At 44.3% G+C, this 22654-nt stretch overlaps 4 protein-coding genes across 4 annotated transcripts; 2 read left to right on the top strand and 2 right to left on the bottom strand.

Moving 5' to 3' along the window:
• Nucleotides 1-11: 11 nt before the first annotated feature.
• ColSpa_10712 (prosolanapyrone synthase) lies at nucleotides 12-1284 on the bottom strand (the record flags this gene model as incomplete). The annotated part of the gene is made up of 3 exons (XM_049276924.1): nucleotides 12-402; nucleotides 487-795; nucleotides 866-1284. The coding sequence occupies 3 exons, from the start codon at nucleotides 1282-1284 to the stop codon at nucleotides 12-14; spliced, it is 1119 nt and encodes a 372-aa protein (XP_049132881.1).
• A 2651-nt stretch (nucleotides 1285-3935) lies between these two features.
• ColSpa_10711 (efflux pump fus6) lies at nucleotides 3936-5905 on the top strand (the record flags this gene model as incomplete). The annotated part of the gene is made up of 3 exons (XM_049276923.1): nucleotides 3936-4985; nucleotides 5047-5754; nucleotides 5843-5905. 3 exons carry the CDS (start codon nucleotides 3936-3938, stop codon nucleotides 5903-5905), a joined length of 1821 nt encoding a protein of 606 aa, XP_049132880.1.
• Nucleotides 5906-9375: 3470 nt separating this feature from the next.
• Nucleotides 9376-9570, bottom strand: ColSpa_10710 (uncharacterized protein; the record flags this gene model as incomplete). The annotated part of the gene is made up of 1 exon (XM_049276922.1): nucleotides 9376-9570. One exon carries the CDS (start codon nucleotides 9568-9570, stop codon nucleotides 9376-9378), a length of 195 nt encoding a protein of 64 aa, XP_049132879.1.
• A 7605-nt stretch (nucleotides 9571-17175) lies between these two features.
• On the top strand, nucleotides 17176-18295 carry ColSpa_10709 (secondary metabolism regulator LAE1; the record flags this gene model as incomplete). Its single annotated transcript, XM_049276921.1, has 6 exons — nucleotides 17176-17299; nucleotides 17365-17402; nucleotides 17477-17514; nucleotides 17595-17732; nucleotides 17768-18205; nucleotides 18253-18295. The coding sequence occupies 6 exons, from the start codon at nucleotides 17176-17178 to the stop codon at nucleotides 18293-18295; spliced, it is 819 nt and encodes a 272-aa protein (XP_049132878.1).
• Between the last annotated feature and the right edge of the window lie 4359 nt (nucleotides 18296-22654).

The following is a 22654-nucleotide window of genomic DNA, read 5'->3' as shown; positions in this document are numbered from 1 at the left end:
GTTGGTGGGTGTCAGACCAACCTGACCAGCCAAGTCATGCGAAGAACAGAAAACTCACAAGCTGGGTTCAGTTTTTTTACGCCGACTGTACCCGGGATAACTCCGTTCTCCATTGCTAACACCACTTTCATGATGCTCGTGATTGCCGAACACGCCTCACCGTGGCCAACCTGTGGCTTGGTGGAGCCAATGTACAGCGGGTCGTGCCATTCACGATGACGACCAAACACATTGCCGATAGCCGTTGTCTCGATTGGATCTCCTGCAGGGGTACCGGTCCCGTGGCATTCGACGTAACCAACTGAATTATAGTCCAGTGGCCCTGAATGCTCATATGCCTTCCGAATAGATAGCTCTTGAGCGAGAGCACTGGGGAGCGTAATGCCGTTATTTTTACCGTTTCTATAATTGATTATCCCTGTGTCAGCATGATTGTAAGAGACTGAGAACGATGAAAATGTATATTGAATCAGGTCTGCAGCTTACGCGGTTAGCGATGATCCGCGAATGACTCCGCGGATAGGGTCGCCGTCTCGGATCGCATCTGACATGCGCTTCAAATACATGACATTAATGGCTTCTCCTCGGGAGTAACCATCGGCCGAGGCATCGAATGCGTGACACTGAGCAGTTGGAGAAAGGGCACCAATCTGTCCAATAGCAAAGTGATACTCGAGAGTAAGAATCAGATTAACGCCACCGACGAACGCTGCAGGAATTTCACCGTTTCGGAGCGCTTGTAGTGCAAAGTGCAGTGCATACAACGTTGAGGAGCACGCTGTGTCCATGGTAACGCTGAATTAGGCGTAATTAGAAAAGAAGCCTTTCGTCTGATAGCGTAGCAAGCGAACGGGGTGCTACACACCTTGGTCCATGGAGATTGTACATGTAGCTCACGCGGTTGCTCACTGTCGTTCTGCCCATGCCTAGGACAGCCATACCCTCGATTCTCTCGGGCTCCTTAAACGCCAAGGTCTCATAGTCACTGGCAAAATTGCCCACATAGACACCAGTCATGGTACCAGCAACGTCTTCGAGTGTGACGCCTCCGGACTCCAGGCATTCAAAGCAGCATTCAAGTAGCTGACGTTGCTGGGGATCGAGACACAGGGTATCGGAGGAATTCATGCCGAAGAATCCTGCATCAAAGTCCTCAAGGTTATTGGAGATACAGTAGCCCTCTGTGTACCGCATATTTCCAGGCCGCCCTTTTTGGGGATTGTAGAAAGCGGCAGCATTGAAGCGGTTGCCTGGAAAGGGACCTCGTGCGATTTTCTGGCTCATCAAAAGGTCCCAAAATGATTTTGTGTCTTGAATATCGCCAGGAAGGCGACATGCTGTAAAAAAAAACACATTAGTTAGACCCAATGGGAAGTAGGAGATATGGTTGGAGATGAGAAATGGGGGCAAACGTAAAGAAGGAGTCAAATGAGAGGAATGAGAAGAACAACTTGCCCATCCCGACGATTGCAATACCCTCATCTTGAGGATCGTACATCTTTGTCAAGCTTAAACACAATGAATTCGGTAGTAGCAGGTCAAGAGTAAAGAAGATCTGACTATGGACATATGAGTCTAGGTCAATGGATGAAGACTAAATTCCAGGGAGCAAAAGTTGATCAAATTGATGCATCTTATATACTCTGTACATTTTGGACTTGTTCATCACAGTCTCTACTGGAAATGATGACTCTTTCGCTACATGTACGTAGTTACAGGGTGTAAGCACCCTCAAATCGTGTCTTGTACGTTTTTGTTCCTCAATCGTATGGTGTCCACCATGTAAGCGCCCAGGGAGACGTGATGATACCATCTTCAGGTCTTTTGATAAGATGCTTGGTTGGCCAGGAGCACAGCAACCAACAGCCGTCGATAAAGGAGGGAGAAAGCCTCGACTTGGGACACAAGATTTCGATTTCTGACAGTCATATACCATTTTGGTAACAATAGGCGATACTTGTATGCCAGAAAGTGTTGGGAACTTTGGTCTCATTCGTACTGTTGCTAGATCGTCCGACCCGCCAAGGGTGGATTCTCCTGCTCGCATTTGACAGGCAGTAGTGACTGAAATCAACCATAGCGTCTTTGCAGAGACACCCCCTCTTTTCTGCATTCTTAACCACGGCTTCATTCACCTACTACATCTACTTGGCGTTGATGATGTCCGCGCCCGGATTGTGACTTGAACGCAGCTAGGCCCGCGTTGCAATACCCGCCGTGTTGTTATCCGAGACTGCCAATCGCAAGAGCATATATCTACAATATGCATGTTCAGCAATCCTTCTCAATATCAGAGTTCATTTGTCTTCGCTGACTAGACGCGCGGGGCCGGGACCCTCCGTAGGTGGCGTTATGTGACTTTGGGGGCCGAAGGAAGGCCCCGCAGCGACCCGAGCCCGGCGGAGAAACCTGTCAGATTTAGCGTGGCCGGCACACTGCCGCGAGCCAAGGGGACTTTGTGGTCTCAGGGGTACATCAGATAGGTGGGAAGTGTCTCCCACGTTTCAAAGACTGGAGTTCCAATTGGCTTTCGGCACACCAACCGCGCCAGATTGGAGCGGTCGTGAAGAAATTGCTAGATTCCATTGGCTCAGTTATCTTAGCAGGATTCAGCTTGTGGCTCGTTGACAGCACTGTTTACATGTGAGGGGCTCACAACAGATACTGAATCTTTCCAAATCCAGTTCCAACGTTCTTCGCCAGTCTCTTGGCAGCTTTGTATTGACTGTTGCCTAGTTGAAGGGTTCTTCACCCCCCAAACTAAGCTTACGAACCGGTCTATCACATCATATTCCGCCACTGAGGACAGGTTGTACGCGGTCTTAAAGAAGCATGCTAGCCTGCAATAGGAATTTCAGATGGTTATTACGCCTTGGCTTGTAAAGCATTTACCCAAAGAGTGCAAGTTTTGCGGGCGTCCACAGCACGGGGTTCACCGGCTGCCGAATGAAATGATTTGCTTCGTACGCAACTCGGTATCGAGCGTCTTGGCCACCGTGGTGACATGATGGTGCACCCTGCTGCGCCTTTCATATTGGCTTGCCCAAGAGATCCAGATAAGCTTGGATGAGCAACACAAGCTGGAAGGTCTCGCTTTTTGAGAGATAGGACAAATAAAAAGGGTATTCATTTGCTCTGGCTGAAAAAACATTATTTTTTACACGTATCAGAAAGCATAGAAAACATATGCGCAAGTTCTACGTTTGCTGCATTTGGTCGTCAACCTATGAGATCCGCTTAGCATTGAGAGCAACCCTACGCCTAATGGCTGCAGCGAAGCGCAGGGAAAAAAGTGGTTAGGCCTATTCAGGTCTATCTTCATCCATATTCAGGAAAATTGGCGCTGTCCTGTTGATGGTTGATCACCTTAGATGGGAGATGACTATTGTATACTCTCTCACGACTGTTTTCAGTATGTATATCCTTTTACATTGGCCTTGCTAACTATGATGCTAGGTCTATGTGCCTAAGCGTACCTTAGACATAACCTCAGTTGTTTCAGGGTCTATAAAACCCAACTCATGCAAAATCCAGTTTCATAGGCGTGTAAATTCTAGGTTCGGAGCTGCGTTCTCCGCTCTGAAAGTTGGGCTCTTGGTGGCTGTGGTTTATGCAGGTAAGCCGAGGGGTAACGCCCTTGGCACACAAGTTCTTTTTAGCCAAGCTGTTGTAGTATCCACAGGTGAGGGATCGGCAGTGAGCACCAAATCGAGCTCGTTTCGCGTATGCTGTTGCTTGGGGTTCTGGCTGACCCCCGTTCCAGGACAGCGCCTTGCGAACGCACATCTCTCAATGCTTTGACAATCCCTTACTACTACTGCTTTCGCCTGGTTCATTTGATACCAAAATTGAGTTCCACGCCATTGCTCCAAGTTTGATGAAAAACTCCACGCACAATCACCACTCACACCTGTAACATAGACGATACGTCAACCATGCCATCCACCGGGGAGAAGGGCCAAACAACGAACGAGCCAGTGCGGCAAGAGACTCCTCCCGCGTCAACAGTAGTAGAACTATCAGTACAAAGAGAACAAGAACTAGAACGGGATGAGGCACCATCACAACTTAACAGAGACCTTGTTCCCCGAAAGAAGAAGACATGGCGATTCTGGGCTGTATTTCCAGCGCTATGTGTGACGACATTTCTTTCAGCCCTCGACACGTCCATTCTATCAACTGCCCTTCCGACAATTGCGCTTGACATTGACGCTGGCGAGCTCTACATGTGGATTACTAACTCCTATATCCTTTCATCCACGGTGGTTCTGCCGCTGTTCGGACAGACGGCAAACATTTTTGGTCGGCGGTGGATGATGATCATCTCGGTTATCATCTTCGCTGTTGGGAGCGCAATGGCCGGGGCCGCAAACAACGCAGGTCTCATCATCGCCGGACGCACAATCCAAGGCGTTGGCGGCGGCGGTATCAACACGCTTGTGGATATTGTCATCTGCGACATGGTAGCTCTCCGCCAGCGAGGCAAGTATGTAGCGCTCATGGCCGCTGTTTGGGCGGTGGGGACGGTGGTCGGCCCAGTGCTGGGCGGCGCGTTCGCGGAGTATGTTTCGTGGCGCTGGGTGTTCTACATCAACCTACCACTCTGCGCTGCTTCTTTGCTGCTGTTGGTCTTATTCCTACGCGTCGAACACCCTCATGGTAGTGGTAGTACGTGGCAGCAGCTGAAGCGCGTAGACCTCGTCGGGAATACAATACTCACTGCCGCCGTCGTCTCTATCCTGCTTGCGCTCACTTGGGCCGGAACTTCTTACCCCTGGTCCTCATGGAAGATTGTCCTGCCTCTTTTGATTGGGGTCGCCGGACTCTTTCTTTTCTACGCCCATCAGACCTCGAGATTCTGTAGCGAACCCTCGATTCCAATTCGGATGTTTTCAAGCGCAACCGCCATCTGCTCACTTTGGATAGCTTTCATACAGTCGGTGTTGCTGTACTGGGTTGGATATTTCCTGCCCGTTTACTTCCAGGTGCGGCACTTCATGCGCTGTTCGGTACAGAGACACCTATATCAAACTAACTACCTTTCAGGCCATCCGTGGGGCCACTGCAACTGAATCCGGGGTATTCGTGCTTCCCATCACCGCTGCCATTGCGCCCTTTGGCATAGTTACTGGCATACTGATTGCCGTCACGGGGAAATACCGCTTATTCCACTTTCTGGGGTACATTATGCTCACCGCTTCCAGTGGACTGTTCTCCCTACTGGAAGACCAGTCACCTGCCCGCAACTGGGCGGGCTTTCAGGTGCTGTTCGGCGCCGGATCCGGAATGATCTTTTCCAGCACCCTACCTCCAATCCAAGCTACGCTACCTGAGTCCGACGTTGCCACTGCCACATCTACATGGGCTTTCATGCGTAGCTTTGGCTGCTTATGGGGCATTGCTATTCCCACTACCATCTTCAATGCGCGGATCCAAAAGTTGTTGTATCGCGTCAGCGACGCGCCGTTGCGCGAACAGCTCGCTGGCGGCGGCGCGTATGCCATGGCAAGCGAAGGATTGATGCGCACTCTGAAAACCACCCCAAATTTGATGGTTGAAGTACTCAGTGTTTACCAAGACAGTCTGCGATGGGTCTGGTGGATCGCAATCCCGTTTGGCGGCATCGGACTAATTCTTTGTATACCGATCAAACAGCTTGTACTGAGCGAGGAACTGCATACTGAGTTTGGGTTAGAGGCACGGAAAGCAGTAGGGAAGGATAGGAAGCTCGGCGATGCATTTATGTCTTTAGATGTAAGTCACCCTGGATTTCAGACTTTGGTACATTATGTTTCCCATACTGAGTAACATGTCCACACAGTAAAAGCTCAACATGACACAGTATTGCAAGCAAAACCAATGCAGGGGCCAATGGCAACATACGCAGTGGTCATGCCTCTTGTAACAATTTATACCTACCGAGGATCTTGAATCTGAAGGTTCGGGCCTAGATCCCCGGAGCATGGCTTAGCATGTTGTGCCCAAGAACTCTAGGCCCTTTAATTCAAACCCTGAGCGGGGTGATCTACGCAGATTCTCTGGGTATAGATGGTTACTTTCTTCCTTGCCCATGTTATGATCAAGCTGCTTATTAGTATCGGTCCGGTTTATTGCCACGTGACTTGGGATCAACTCTCTCACTCATAATGTTCTATTTTTCTGTTTCCGTGGTGTACGTTCAACGGTCTCATTCAAGGCGCCAGTTGCCTTCTTGAAGTGTCATAGCTTGCATTTGAGCTTTTATATGTTATCCTTTTGTTTGTTTCGGAGACAATGGATGGCCCGTTTTCAAAAGCTACTGTTATATGTTCCAGTCTCATTCTACGCTGCGACTTCTTATCAACATGGACTGGAGTAAAATCAATCTGTCGAAGACGCTGAACAAGAGTCTATCCATGTTTCCAAAATAGCCTGGAGGTTATGCCGTGTCCTGAGGGTCGAGGGGTGCTCTGGTCCCAGCACTTTCTCTTTCAGCTCCAGTGTCTGCCGATGCATCTGCTCTGCCTCTTCGTACTTCCCCTGCTTTCGAAACACTTCAGCCAGGTTGTTCATGCTAGTGAGTGTTTTGGGATTTTCTGTCCCCAGCACTTTCACTCTCAGCTCCAGCGTCTCCCAATGCATCTGCTCCGCCTTATTGTGCTTCCCTTGATTACAAAGTACTCCTGCTAGGTTGTTTATACTGATAAGTGTGTCGGGATTCTCTAGTCCCAGCACATTCTTGTATAGCTTCAGCGTCTATCGGTACATCTGCTCTGCCTTATCGTACTTCCCTTGATATTGAAACATTTCTGCTAGGTTGTTTATACTGGTGAGTGTAAAGAAATTCTCTGGTCCTAATACCTTCTTATACAGCTCCAGCGTCTACTAATGCATCTGTTTTGCCTCATCGTAGTTCCCTTGGCTTCGAAGCACTTTAGCTAGATTGTTTATGCTGTTAAGTGTGTCGGGGTTCTCTGGTCCTAGAACCTTCTTCTTTAGCTCTAATATCTGCCGATAAATCTACTTTGCCTTGTTGTACTTCCCTTGATTTTGAAGCATAAGTGCTAAGTTGTTTATGCTGATCAGTGTATCAGGATTCTTTAGTCCTAGCACCTTCCGCCTTATCCCAAGTGTCTGCCGATGCATCTGCTCCGTCACATCGTACTTTCCCTGGCTTCGAAGCACTTCTGCCAGGTCATCCATGCTGACTAGTATGGACAGATTCTCTAGTCCTAGTGTCTTTTGCCTTAGCTCCACGCTCTACCAAAGCATCTACTCCGCCTCGTCATACTTCCCAAGCAGACTATTACTTTCTCCTGCGTTACATAGCAAATTCCAAAGCGCCTCATGATCTTTGCAAAGGCTCTGGACTTGAAGTACCGCTTACACATGCGGTAAGTAAGCCATCCAAACATCTCTATTCCCGTGGTCTGGCCAAGGAAACCTCTTATAAAGCTAGTAAATCGTCTCTGTCACTTGCTCTTCTTCCTTCCCTTGCTCGCATAGCCAGTTATGCATCACTAAGCGCACCAGTCAATGAACATCGAATCTATCTACTGCGTCTCGCTTCAAAATGAACGCGTAGGCTATTAGCGTGCTTATCGCTTCATCGGTGTCCATTTCGTCGTCTATGTCCATTTTGTCGTCTATGTCCATTTCGTCCTTTCTAGTCAGCAAAAGAGCTCTTAGGATATCTCTCTCTGTGAGATAATAAATAAAACTAAGGTAAATTACTACTAATAGGTTATCCCTTAAAATGTGCTGAGAGAAAATCAGCTATGTTATAGCAATTAAGTTCTAAATGTCTTTGTATTAATCTTAATCTTCAAAATTACTACTTAATAGCTTTATAAGCCTATTATTACTAGCTTTATAATATTTAAGATATTTAAAAACAGTTATATTTTTATTAAAAGCTATATAAGCTAATACTTATCATATAACTAAAAGCAGATAAGTAAAGTATTTAAGCAACTATATAGTGCTTTAATTATTACTAGTCTGGCTTCTGTCTAAGCTGTTACATAAGAGTTAAGTGGCCTCTATGTTACCTATCTCTAGTAGGCGTATAAGGTAACTACGACTAAATCTTACTACAGCCTGATGGTTTCGCGTTATAAGTAGGATAAAGCTTTTCCAACTAGAGGGGAGATAGCTCGTTAACTTAGAGCTTATAAACAACAGCTTTGCATCATTAGCGTTATCAATAATCAAAAGCCAGCTATTAACGTTATCCTATTATAATACAGCTATTACTAAGCTTTTAACGTCTACCTGGTCATCCTTAATATCTTGGATATCAAGCGCCCAGCCAATTTCACAATACACATTTTCAAATATAACTATGCTTACAGCTAGTACCCAGAACACAGAGCAATCTAAGTATATATCATAAACGTAGTACATAACTTCAATAGCAACTTATGTCTTACCTATCCCTCTAAGACCCACAATAGCAGTTCTCTAACAAGCATCTTTGTTAGCGCTCAAAGGAGTCCTCTCAAGAAGCTATATTAATATCTTATCTTTACCAACAAAGTTTTTATTTTATCTAAATAAAACAACAAAATAAGGCTTTAGGTAAACTAATAGGCATTAAGATCTTAACTAATATATAATACACTTTACTTATAATTCTCTAAGCTATCTAAATTACTTAAAACTTATAATGAAATAGTATATAGTAGCTCTTTTACATACACTACTATAATAGCCGCTATATATAGTTACCACTGCTTATTCTTGTATACGTCTACATAGTCACAGATACCACAAACAATAATACAAGGCAAGTTATTCATCAGACCAGCCACCTCCATCTCGAAGCACAAGACGCCTCCCAGCTCCTAACTGTATCTGTCGCACATCAACCCATTTTTCATCATCTAATTCCCAGATACAATATTACCAAAAAAACAGTACTAGGCCCATTATTACGCATACGTTCCTATTTACCAAGTCTTCTAGACAGCACTTTACATATATAGCTCTACTAAAGTATAGCAACAATACCTTATAAAGTATATCTTTTTTAGGGCCTAGTAACATAAACCTTAGCTAAATAGAGAGTTTAGATAGATATATAAGGATCTACGTATTACCCCAGATATCATTAGCGCAGAGCTTGGCTAAGGCGCTAAGGAGGATCGTCGGTGGCGTATTAAGGCTGCCCATGCGAATAATACAGCCATCCGCCCCAGTCTTCCCAAAGTCATACTAGATCACTCCACCGTGCTGCCCTAACGGCTAGCTAATAACAACGTCACCCAGCCAAATATCAATATCGTCATCAAGATTCGGGACGCCACCACCAATACCAACAAGAACACCAAACCGCAGCAAAAAGAAGCTGCTCTTCATCTGGCTGGCCACCATAGCTGCTTGGTTTGTGCCCATCTAGCCGGCAGGTAAACAAGCAGCCACAACATTGTGGACACCAATCCGGCCGAAATGGTAGAGGTTAGAATCGGTCGGGTGGGACGGGAGGTCAGCGAATTCCTTGTCTATCATCTTGGCCACGGCTGCTAGCTCGATGGGCAGAGCGCAGATCCAGCCGACGGTGAAGTCGCAGGCGGGGACGGACTTGGCCATGTCGCGTCGGTTTTGGTGTTGGACCTTAGCAAAGGGGGGAAGACTAAGTGTGGGCGCAAGTTATAGAAAAATACATGGCGTCGAGCATTCCGTTTTGTGAAGACCTCTGTGCCCTCCATCGAGACAGTATGGTGTGAACAGAATCATGTTCTCAGCCTTGCCGTGAGGGGTCAGACGTGGCGTGGCATCGCAGCCTGCAGGACCAACCGCCATCCAGAGTAAGCACTAAGTGATTGATGTTGGCGTGATTGGCTGCTGGTTGCTCCGTGTGGGTACTGGGGTGCCCAGATGTAAGGCAAGATAAGACAGCCCCGTCGCTACTGCAATAGCTGCCCACAAGAGGTCCAGGTATCGCAAGTCGCATGAGTTTCTAGGAACTGTTCTGCCAATGAAATCAAAGTGTTGCGTTGGCTTCGACTCTTGCGCGAGGTCTTTGTGGGAGATGCCTCAAATGCCACCACCATCTAAGTATGTTAGCGACGAAGGTGTCGTACGATAAACGGCACCGAGTAAATAACAAGATTGTCAACGGTGAGAAAGGGGCTTGAGGCTATGACCACGCGACGGCGCGTCTCGGGCCGGTCCGGTCTGATCTTGTTGATGACCTTTTATTTATTTACTGTAGTTCGAATGATGATCTTCAGACGATCAAGTACGCACAGAAGACATCGTGGAGTGTTATCGTGTTTTCGTTTATTGACAAGGGTCACAGCTTGCCAGAGCGACGTTTCACCCCTGCTGAGGTGCATTACGCACAGGCCGCACAAGCTACTCACCTCGTGATGTCTGTTGGCCCGACGATTCACCTGAGCCGAAAACGACTATGTGTTTATTGCCACTGCCAGTGCCATTTCGATCCACGTTCAAAACCTTTGGCGCACGCCGCGAACATCCTACTGTAATTTTACGGGAGAAGACTCACGTCACGCTAATCATTCTGGGGCCGTACTTTCTGGACAGTCGCGAGTGTAAAACATGGCTGGTCGAAAGACTTTTGTTCTATGGACGGAGATTGACCAACCAATGAATGCACAGGTGCTGTGGAGTCCATCAAAAGGCATAAACCGAGACTGCATTAATCACCGCCGTTTTTGGATCTTGGATTATGCGACATAGGTCTAAACCACGAACACAGTGTAAGAACAATTTCTGTCTTGTTTGTTTTTTTGTGTTTCTTAACGCCGGGACGTCCCAGCTTGGGGCAAAGGGCGCCTATCATTTTACTTCAGGCTTCCAGGCCTTACATACAGGCAGAGAGGTACAGGACAACAGAGCTGCGGTGCACAGAAGGCCCTTCTCGCCGTCAGCAGACAGGAGATTCTATATATCAGTGTTCTATACCGCGCCGCAATTTCTGTCTTCTATGCAGGTCGAGGAAAGTACTCTCTGGGCCTCATCATGTATCCTGTCAGCAAACGGATCCACAATTGCCTGTACGCAGAAGAGTTTCTGTTTGAGAACATGGAAACCAATTTCGATTTCCTCTGTACCTCTGGTGTTCTAGAGTAGAACAAAAAAGGCAGGTGGACTAAAATCGCTCCCGTTTAAGTGACCACAGCGTCAACAGGGGGGACGGCCCAGAAACAACCAATCAAAGAGGAGCTGCACAGACACATCAATGGTAATCCTCCTTCCGCTACGGAGCATAGTTGCAGTTACTTCGTGTGCTTCGTCCCGGCCGTTCGTGATGGATGCAGGGGTCATCCTTCTAGCCAAGAGGAGGGTATGCCAAAATCTGGAGATAGCAAGGGCGCATCTCCTCAACCGGTTCATATATCAGCCAAAACAAGTTATAGGGCAATATCCACCGCGCCAAATCTGGGGAAATAAGTGTCGTCTGACTACTGAAAGATTCGAATAGGTCGTGCAGTGTTAGTCCACTTTGATTTCGCTGATTTTGCCTAGTACTATTGAGTCATTGTGGCTGCAACTGCTTCTGTGGCCATAAATGTAAAGTTGTGATAAGCAAATCGCTCAATTTCTCAATCAGTGCACCTCGCAGCTGACTGGGTGACCTGCCTTAGCTCGAGGTTCATGACCCGAGATTTGGGTTTTGTTTGGATGTCGTTATCCATGGAGGTAACCTGGGGAACCCTCGGACAAGAATGACATCAATTTTCAGCGGATTATGACTGGTAACGGCCCGGCGATTAGGCGTTCGAACATATTTTTACGCACAAGTCCCACGGGACATAGGGGTGTTTTGCCAAGCTTCGACGCTAACGATGACAGAAGTTTATCCAACCCTTGCATGTATGCATGGGCTGTGAGGATTTCGAACTGCTCGAATCGCCCTTACTCGTCTTGTTTCCCGGTTCAAGTAGCAGTTCTGCTAGCTCCACAATATGGCCTTGCAATGACGGCTCTTAATCGCTGTGAGAAGCATGCCTAATTGGATATATGTCCAGGCCTTGACCACCCCTCATTGTTTCACTAATCTAGGCCATGCTTCAAGTCTGTGTTCTGGCCCTGCCTAAGGAACACAGCAGTCGAATGCAGGGGAATCAAGTCATATTAAAGAACTCTTTCCCATTAATTCACTGGGCTGAAGCATCCTGTCCACTTTCTTATTTGTGGTTTTGAGTGATGTGCTTTGTTCGATTCAAATGCTTGCGGGCAGACCTTTGAGCCCAAAACACAGCCCTTGCCTTGTTGGCTCTTCAAGAAGATATGAGCGAACATTTATCGCCCCCAGTGGGGCTCAGCCGCCGTCCCCATCTGGCGATGGGCCTCTGGCGATGGGCCTCTGGCTCAGTCACATTTTGTCTACAATGCAAGTCAAGCAGATGCAACAATTGCATTCAGCGCCATTGTGACTATTATCACAACTGCTTTGGTCATCACTAGGCTTTACACCCGATTATTCATCACGAAACGAATTTGGATAGACGACGCTTGGGCAGTGTGTGCATTAGTATGTCCTTCATTCTGACCCTCACCGCTACGATATGTTTACTCATACAACATGCCATAGCTCAGCACTATTGGGGTCAATGCCATGCAGAGTATATATATGAAGAGCTATCTTCCGTTCATTCATACAATGATCAAAACAGAAGGCGAAAGCGCAAAGGTATATGGTGAATCTCGGCCTTGAGAGTTGGCATTTTACTAAGGTTTACACCAGATCCCATACGCAACCGGGATAACTTACAACGTCGCTATAGCATCTTTAAAAATGACTTTCTTATTCCAGTTTTATCATATCTTCAGACATGTCCGCATCATGCGATATATCTATATTGTCGCTGTTCTCGTTGTCGCGGCATGGAGCTCAACGCAAATCTTCCTCGGAATTTTCATATGCTTCCCTATCCAAACCAACTGGGATCACAGTGTTATGGGTGCCAAGTGCCTGCCCACCGTCTTGTCGACGTACTTCAATGCTACGGGAACAATAGTCACGAATATCATCGTACTGTTCCTACCTCTGCCCACACTTTGGGCCTTGAAGCTACGTAACCGCCAATGTTGGGCAGCATTGGGAGTATTCGGTATCGACGCCATGTAAGTTTTTCCTCGTGCCATGCCGAGAAGCATACATTCCTTCTTTATATCGTTCGGTAACTAACCAGGCGTCAATCAGTGTTCCTATCATCTCCGGCGGCCGGATCTGGAGTTTGTATAATGCACCGCCAATGGGATACATGAGCACGGCTTGCTGGACGATTGCCGAGCTTGGTGTTGGTATCACGACTGCATCTTTGGCTACCGTCCACCACCTTCTCGATCCTAAGAGTAACTCACTATTCCAACAACCACAGGAAGTGGCCCAGGGCCAGGCTTCCATGGGAAGAGATGTGTCAGAGAACTTGACATCACAATATAATCATCGCGCGAATGGGAGCGAAGTCGGACTGATTGGCGGCAATCGGCGACAAACAAGTGGCGACTTAAATCTTACCATTCGCTTAGATATGCGAGCTCACCAAGCAAAGACTTTGAGATTGCCACTAAAGAGATACTCGTTGGAAGCCCGACTAGAAAGGCTCAGGAGGGTATCAAACCAGCCCCAAAATTGACCGGGGGCACAACGAGGACCAATATCGCAACCTCCGGCGAAGGAGCGCTGCAATATTTCTCGGCGAGTTTGGTGTTCTTGTAGAAAAGACTTGGGAGGTTCAAGAAATCCGCATGGAGTAAATACGTGAGATGCACATCTAATCTGTGAAAAAAAAGGACTTTTAATACTATGATCCGACTGGCTTTATGCGTTAGTTATTGTTGGTCTCGCAGACGGTGTTACCCGTACGATTGATAGCAACGATCACGTCAAAGTGGTGATATTGCTGATGGCTCTGTTGAGGTATTCGGTATGGAGATGGGATGTCTAACTGCGTGGCCAGCGGCAAAGTGAAGTGGGATATGCCCCTCGTTGTGGCCGAGGGGTTGGCCCCACCTTGCAGGGTGTGACTGACCGGGCTGTGCTCCCAATCTGTCTGATGATGCCATCGATTGCCCTCTTCCAAGATTTATATCAAGCAACTACCTCCTTAACAATTCTTAACAGTATCAAAAGTAGCCGTGCTGATACTTGTCCCTGTGTAGGCTTCTCGCTGGGTGAGGAGGTTACCAAGCTACAACATTCCCAATGAGTGCGCTCTTGCTACGCTGGATTCTCTTAATAGTAAATTACAAAATGCTAAGAAGTCCTAAAAGAAAGACTAGAATACAGGTTCAAGATCCCGTTTTAGTTAATAGAAAGAGGTACGGGGGGATAGAGATGGAAATGTTATTGTTGATTAGGTAGAATAGCTACTATAAACTTAGTTCTGTCAAGTGTATCTACTCGGCACAGAATGTAATCAGGTTTATCTCCATATCATATCCCAATCTTGCATAGATAGTAACTTGTAAGGTAAGCCATGACTTGATAAGTGCGAGAATTGGAAGACCGTGACATGTGAAAGAGAATGCGATAAAATAGGCGAGGCTAAACAAACATGAGGTCGGTTGGGTTGAAACAAATATACTACACTCCCTTTTGGTTTCATTGAGCGTCGTTCATCTTAAATCCAATTGGCATTGTTGACGACAGGAGTTTGAAACGACCTTGGTTAGGGAGGAGGACTGTGCTGGCAGGTCTTTCCAATTAGCCAATCGCATTCGCGCGACTAGTAGTACCAGAAGTAGTATGCATCTTAGTGTCGTATAGTAAGTTGCACTCAACGTCAAATTTGGTTTGTGCATAACGCAAAATTGGTTCTTTGTTACCGATTGGCACTTCCAGGGATATCAAGAACAACGTCTATGACCCTGTGACATGTGACAGATTAGAAAGATTCTGGCATTGGCTCTCATACGGAGCCGAGGATAGGAAAGCTCAGACAAAGAATAAAAGGGAAGCAAGTCTCATGGTTAAGAGTTGTGCAGTAGTATATAACCAATCAGGTTCAAAGTATGCTTTCGATATAAAAGCGAGGCGGCTCCTCCTCTGGGCACATAACCTAATCAGCACACGGATATCTCCAGGCTTGTTTTAGATACGGTAGCGGTAAGAACCAACCTCATTCAGTAGCCACCATCATCATGGCTAAACGCTTTCACGTCCTCGCGAAAAGGCTTTTCACGCTGTTCGCCTATTTCTTTATTTCGTGCGACAGTACTACTTGAACTTTCTTTACAATCTTAACCTCAATGACAGTTCTAGTGGTGTCGGCGGCAGTAACGACAAAGCGATGGATGCGACAGCGGAAAACAGAACGCTTTTGAATTGGCCCCGCTGGGCTGATGGCCAGCAGCTGCTGCACATGACAGAAAACGCTAGCGAGCTGATCCCAGATAACTTCCGGCAGTCGAATTTCGAATTCCTCTTTGGGAACCAGGATAATATCCTCATTTAACTCAGGTAACCCACCTTTGAACAATCATTAACACCACAATACCTTTCAACATCATATTTTCTCTAGCACATTTTAGCCGTCGGGAAGACTTCAAGCGGCGTAAGCGAGCAAACAGCTGTCATAAAGGTCGTGGGTATTTCAAATAATTTCGCTGCAGAAGTCGGAAATTGCACACTTTGAAAACTTTATGAAACACACATAGTAAAACGGGGTTTGTTGCAATTAGTCCTGCGGTACATACCTTTTCAGACAGGCAAATTACTGGGTCTCATCTTAGGGGCGTCCCTAGGAATCAAACAGCTTCAGCCGCTTGAAACGCCCCAAGGCGGTGCCGTAACAAAATCTAGATGCCTTGAGAACCACATGGGGCTCTGGGAACCAGTTCATGAATCCTTGGGAAGCGGCCGCCCGGAAAAGACTACAGGAAGCCTTGTAAAGAATGATGACCAAAGTGGACACTATGTTTCTAAGCTTACAAGCAAGCTACTTTTATCTGACAAAGTGTAGATGCTTATGAGCAAGATGATCAAGTTGGGCGCCCCACACCAATGGCAAAAAAAGTTCATTCCAGTATCCCTTTAGCAGCTGTGTTTTCAATAGGCGCTGAGATCCCAACATATACGAGCTCCTTCTAGGGTATCTGGGTCTTTGCACATCTAAGGGTACCACTGGGGTGCTTCTTACTGTTTACTGAAGTAGAAACCTTATGATAGAAGGACTAATTGAGACAACCGACCCAAAATGTCTTTTAATCTGGATTTTAGTACTGGTGGGTGGGTATAAAAGGTTTTATACCACAAACGCTGCAACGTAAAAAGTCACCTCAGAGCCTTCAAGCCTGGGAAAGGTAGAGCACAATGGTGTCTGGGATGATAACGAGCGATAGATCCCCCGATACCCCACTTCCTTCGGCCGGAGAATCGAAGCGCGTGAAGACAATTGGTTCATCAAATGCAGAGACGGAGATTGCGATACCGCTAGCGACAGCCGACGAACCCAGAACTCGAGAGTCTTTATGGGTTTCGGTCGTTAAAGGATAAGTCTGCTGCAACCACGACCCTTGCGGGAAAAGAATGGGGCAACGGACGACTTTTGGCTAGAAACCCCGCCATCTCTCAAAAGGACATCTTACCACTCACCAACCTGCACGAGCCGCAGACAACACAATCCGGGTAATTCTCACCAGAAGCATTTTGACTATTGAGAATATGGCCGAGGAGTCGGAGACCGGGCAAGTCACTGCGACCGCGCCTGCGACTGCACCTGCGACCACCTCCGGACCCTCCGCGGTGGCCCTGCCGCCGCCGCAGCCCGAGCCAGCGGAGGAGGTGGAAATTAACGATGAGGCATATGTCAGTACCAGCTGCGCACACCATTGGATCGGGACCTCAGGAACACTATTGCTGACAATTAGTGCTTTCTTAATAGGCCACGGATGACACATCTTCCATGGATGAAAGAATGTACGGCACCCTGCTTTCAGCCTGGTGGCCAATGTGTTGTTAACCTATCAGCTCATCCTACACTGCTTCACTCACGTCCAGTGTCGTCGACTATCCCATCGAGTATGGTCGCCGCTATCACGCGTATCGCCCTGGATGTAGGTAGACTTATTTGTAGCCTAAACATCTAGGCAAGAGCCAGACGGATCGTGGTCTGCTAACAGGCCATGTAGCTTACAAGTTTCCCAACGATGAGGTGCGACTTCACCAGGAAGGAGCAAAGCATGGACGTGTTTCTGACTTTGGGACTGTAGTTCGAGATGGACCGACTTGATCTCGCTCACGCGATGATGGTGAAGGCAATGGGCAGCGTGCTTTTTCGCGCCCCGCTTCAGAAGGAAAAGGTTCAGCGTGTTCTCGATATCGGAACGGGCACTGGAATTTGTAAGTGGCGGCTAAGGGCCAACTTTGACTCAGGTATCATATATATTGACTATGCCATTTGACAGGGGCCGTCGAAATTGGAGACATTTTCGAAAATGCTGAAGTAAGTTTGCGCCACGCTTCTTTACAGCACATTTATCCGCCGCCTCACATCACAGGGATTAAGTACAACACTAGGTACTTGGCATCGACCTGAGCGCCATTACTCCTGAGTGGTAAGTCCAACACTTCATCTTGAATCCTCCAATTGATTGTTTTCGACGAACTTCGTCCAACTTACCAGTTTGAATTCCAGGCACCCTCCGAACGTCAAATTTGAGATTGATGATATCGAGGAGCCCTGGGTCGGCCATAAAAAGTATGACTTCATCTTTTGTCGCTACATGGGAGCCTCAATCAAAGACTGGCCCAAGTTGATGGAGAACATTTACGAGTAAGTTTCCCCGCTTTCGCTGCTTCACATGGTAGGGAAGCTGAAGAGTCTAGCAACCTCGCTCCGGGAGGCTGGGCAGAGTTCCAGGACGTCAACACCTCCTTCTACTCCCAGGACGGAACCTACTCGAAGGAGACGGCCACTTCTAAGTGGATGACCGCCTTCATGGAAGCCTGCTCGGCAACAGGCCGCGATCCCAGCGTCGGGCCGAAGCTGGAGGGCTGGGTCAGGAATGCCCAATTCCAAAATGTTGTTGCAGACCGTGTGCGGGCGCCGCTTGGCCCTTGGCCCAAAGACCAGTGGTACAGTGATCTGGGCATGATGAACCTGATTTTAACGCTTAACGGGTTGGAGGCCTTGTCGCTGAAGCTCTTCTCTGAGATGCTTGGGAAATCGCAGGTGGAGATCACGGTGCAGTTGGCCAACGTTCGGAAGGAGTTGAAGAGCAACTCATTCCACGCGATGTTTGACATGTGAGTTTCGTCGGATATGGCTGAGTGCATCGCTAACAATGTTGTAGTCACGTCGTCTACGGTCAGAAGCCAATCAAACCTAGGCAATAGGCTATTGCTGAAAGACGAGATGTGGCCTATTGTTACAAAACGGTTTTGCGAATGTTATGCAGTATCCACACCATGTATATGGTTGATCGCAGAAAAGGGCTCCGTGGAACCTTAGCTTAAGGTATACTAAAATAAACAACTGTTGCAACACATTGTCTGTAATAGCCAGTGTTAGGGATGGATCATAGTCAATGAGCTATATCATCTATCTTGGTTCTGATCCTGCTGCGATCTTTTCCCATCTCCGTGTTCCTCCCCTCCGCTTTCAGTGAATTTTCCAAAACATTTTGCGTGTCGCGACAGGCCGTGCAATGTAATGAGAGAAAAAAATCACCCAGATCAATATCTTGCCTCGTTTCTTATTCGTTGTTGTCTTTATGCCGATACATGTGACTTATTCTAATGCAATCCTCTTCCTGAAGCCTGCTCATAGACCAACTCGTGGGCTCGTTGATTGTGTCAGGTTCCAAACGCCTCATTCAAAAGCCCTCTAATTCTAATTCGGTATTGATCCACATAAATCATTGTGGTAATGTCTACAATCTTATTGATCCACAATATACTGACTTCATTAACCAGCCTCAGCTTTTGCTATTCTCAGGAACACTGACCTGTTGAGCGCTGTTGGCGCTTGAGTCAAATTTTTTGCGCTGGAACTACACTTGCCTAGCAACAAGTAGATCCACTTGAGGCTGTAAATTTTCTGGTTGCACCGCAATTCACTGCACAATAGTTGCCCGAATATCAGGTTCCCTCTCAAACATTGATTCCAGAATATCAAAACCCTCGGCTGCTCTGACACTAGATTTAGAATTGAGTTTCTCAAGCAATTCCTTTTGCTCCTGAGTAGACTTCCCGTTAAGATCATCATTGCTTTAAAGAGATGACGAACAGTCGAAGATTGAAAGCTCTGTATGGAGGGTTCGAAGTGAGGGTTACAGGTATCTGTAAGGACCAGCTTTAAAATTCCATAAGCGATTAGATGGGTAATGAGGCAAACTTTTCTCCATTAATGCCATGGCCAATCCACTCGCCGAAATCAATAACGACAAGGTTCCTACGGTCAGAACGTGTCGGGGGTAGGCCTCTTCAAAAGTTGCTGTAAGCGCTGGGTGCATAGTGCAGACATAGGACGACTTGCCTTTTGATATCGGCTAAGATATTGCGATACTAGTGGGAAGCTTTATCATGGAAATCGCTAACCAAGATTTGAGCGCTATTTCCTTAGTTCTTGGTACACATTTTTGCGTCGTGTTAGTCATATTGTGAATCTTATCCAGAGCAGTCATACAGTCATCAACTACTTTCGTCACATATATCTCTACAAGAAAAGTAACTAATTTACTATACTATTTATTAAAGTCCCCTTTGCTCTAATAGTAGTAAATAAAGTAATGATTATACTTTAAGTTTTAGACTACTAAGAATACATTATTAATAGTAATAATATACTTAAGTCTTTAAATGTTTTTAATAACAAAAAATATACTATTTGTTAGAATAACAGCACCAGCTGGTTGTACGACACGCACGACTCAGGGACACACATCATGGCAGAGGGCACAGACTGGATATTCGGCTCTCGGTTATCCATTAAGGGGATCAAAAGTATATTCATGCCGAACTAACTCAGGGATATACAAGATCATATATCTCGTGTACAAAAGCCAAGTCTTGTAGTTAGGAAGATAATCACAGTAAATATATCTTTGGTTCACCTTAACTTTTAACCCGTGTACGATCGTACAAACGGGTTCTCTCAGGAAGAGAGAATCCATTCAACACTATTAACTAAAAGTTTCTTATTAACTATAATACTATAAAACAATAAAATACTTATAGTAAAAGCAGAAGTTAAGGTATTAGGGTAACCTTCTTAGCCTAAAAGAGTACTGCGACTAATTGGCTAAATCTATAAGGTTTACCCTAGACCTTTAATAGATTAACCTGAGGTATAGTTGGCCTCTAGCCAGCCAGATAGAACGGGACGGGATTACTACGTGGTGCTCTCTGCTAATCGTTGTGCTATAGATGTTTAACAGAACCCGAGGACAGGAAGATAGTGCAATGAGATTTCTCTTTGCCACTGATACATTTAAGTCCGGTTGCCTCTCTACATAGATTCAATTGCGATAAACCTAGCTCTTAAAAGAATAACTGCGCGTAGATCCAAGTTAGTTACTTAGCAAAACAGGCAAGACAGCTTTTCAACAAGGGATAATTTTCAAAGCTATAGTAGAACGTTGTTACATGTAATATTTATTCCTGCCATATCACAGACTAACAAAATCTTTAACTAATTAAGCAAACAACCTACTTCTGGAACGCACTTGCCTTGCAGAGGAATGTTAGTGTTACGGTCAGATATCCGATAGTAGTGTTTTCTGCTAATAGGCAGCTGAGGTTAATACTCGGTAACAGTAAAGTAAGTCTTATTAGTAATCTTGCTGGTCTATTAGTGTCTAGTGATTAGTCAGGCACGTCTAGGCATAAGTAGCTTATAGCTTTACAATAGAAAGATAATTTAAAAGTTACTTATAAGAGAATGAATTACAAAGTTAATTACTAAAAAGCTATAAAAGGTTTTTATCTTCTTGAAATAAGTATCCTTATTGTTACAGTCAGATGTCCGACAGTAGTGTTTTCTGCTAATAGGTAGCTAAGGTTAATACTCGGTAACAGTAAGGTGAGTCTTATTGGTCTGTTGGTGTCTAGTGATCAGTCAAGCACATCTAAGCGTAGATAGCTTATAGCTTCATAATAGAAGGATAATCTAAGAGTCACTTATAAGGGAGTGAATCACGAAGTTGATTGCTGAAGAGCTATAGGAGGTATCTAGTCTAGTTAGAATAATTGTCCTTATATCTTATTATTACTTTACTAGGACTAATCTCTTAAAGTTAGTCTTTAATAAGGACTAATTCTCAGTATATTAGTTTTAGGTTATAGACTACTTATTTATTAGTAGTTTTTTTTTATTTTTATATAACTTTCTTTAGTTTTTTATTTTAAGAAAAAGATTAATGTATTCTTATGTTATGTTATATATAACCTTGTTTTATAACTACTAAGCGCTTATAAGGTAACCTTAGTTATATTATACTTATTAGGTTATAATATTAGGTCTCTTCTTTAAAGGTCTTGCCCTTAAGACCTTATAAATAGGTTATTTCTTTTAGGTTAAAAAGTCGTTAAACTTATTTTCTTATTTATTTATAATACTAATATTATATTAAGTTATATAAAAAAATTAAAATTAAAAGTAAAGTCTTAGAAAATAAAAATAAAAATTATAAGCGCTTTATACTTTTAAAGTTTATTAAAGCTTATTTTATTATTACTAATATACTTTATACTTATTGTTTTTATATAAAAACTACTTATTGTTTTAATAAAGGTTTTTTTATTATTAAAGTTATATTAAGGCTAAAAAGCCTTATAATAGTGTTTTAATAGCTTTTACTTATAAGTATTTTTTAATTAAGTATAATCTTTTTTTGTTTAACTTTTATTTATAGTATAAAAATTAAATACTTAATAAAAGAAATAAGATAAAAAAAAGGAGATAATAAGTAAAGAGCTTTTAAGGCTTTATAAAAAGCTTACTTAATTATAGTTTTTAATAGCTATTATAGCTAGCTATTTATTTAGGATTTAGAAAACTTAGAAACTTATTTATAAGCGTTAAGCTAAAACTTTTTATTATAGTATATAAGAAATTAATAAGTTTAATACCTTAGAGTTAATATTAGATACTTATAAATAGAGAATAATAGAAGAGTTATAGTTTATATAAGTACCTAATAATATAAACTAGTCTTTATATAGGCTTAGTAATAAGTTCTTAAACTTAGGGCTATTAGTATAGGCGTCTAGTTCTAAAGTATCTATAAGTTATAATAGTCTTAGAGTAGCTATTAAAAGTACTAAAGGTTCTTAATTAGTTCCTATAAGTTATCCTTATATTTATATTCTTTCTATTTAATAAGATATTATGTTTTTTTATTTTTTTCTTATTTATTAATAATTTATTTAACTTTATATTTTAGTTTATTTAGTTTTATAATAATATAATTATTAGTAACTATTTAATCTTTATAGTACTAGTTTAAGTAAAGCAATATAAAAAACTAAATAGATTTTTATTATATTTAGTAAGTTAAGTTTAAAGTTAAAGTTTAAGATTTTTTAAATGATTTTAAAAGGTCTAAGTTTTTATAGTTTAATTTATTACTTAGTTATTTTATTTTAATATTATATTATAAAAGATATACGTTATCTTTCTCTTTAAAGGTTAGTCTCTTAATCTTTAATACATTAATATATTTCTTTATTTATACCTTAATAAATTTAAGATCT

The sequence above is a fragment of the Colletotrichum spaethianum genome (genome assembly GCF_022836535.1).
Source record: "Colletotrichum spaethianum MAFF 239500 DNA, contig38, whole genome shotgun sequence".
NCBI classification, from domain to species: domain Eukaryota; kingdom Fungi; phylum Ascomycota; class Sordariomycetes; order Glomerellales; family Glomerellaceae; genus Colletotrichum; species Colletotrichum spaethianum.
This window is presented reverse-complemented; position numbering and strand designations above follow the sequence as displayed.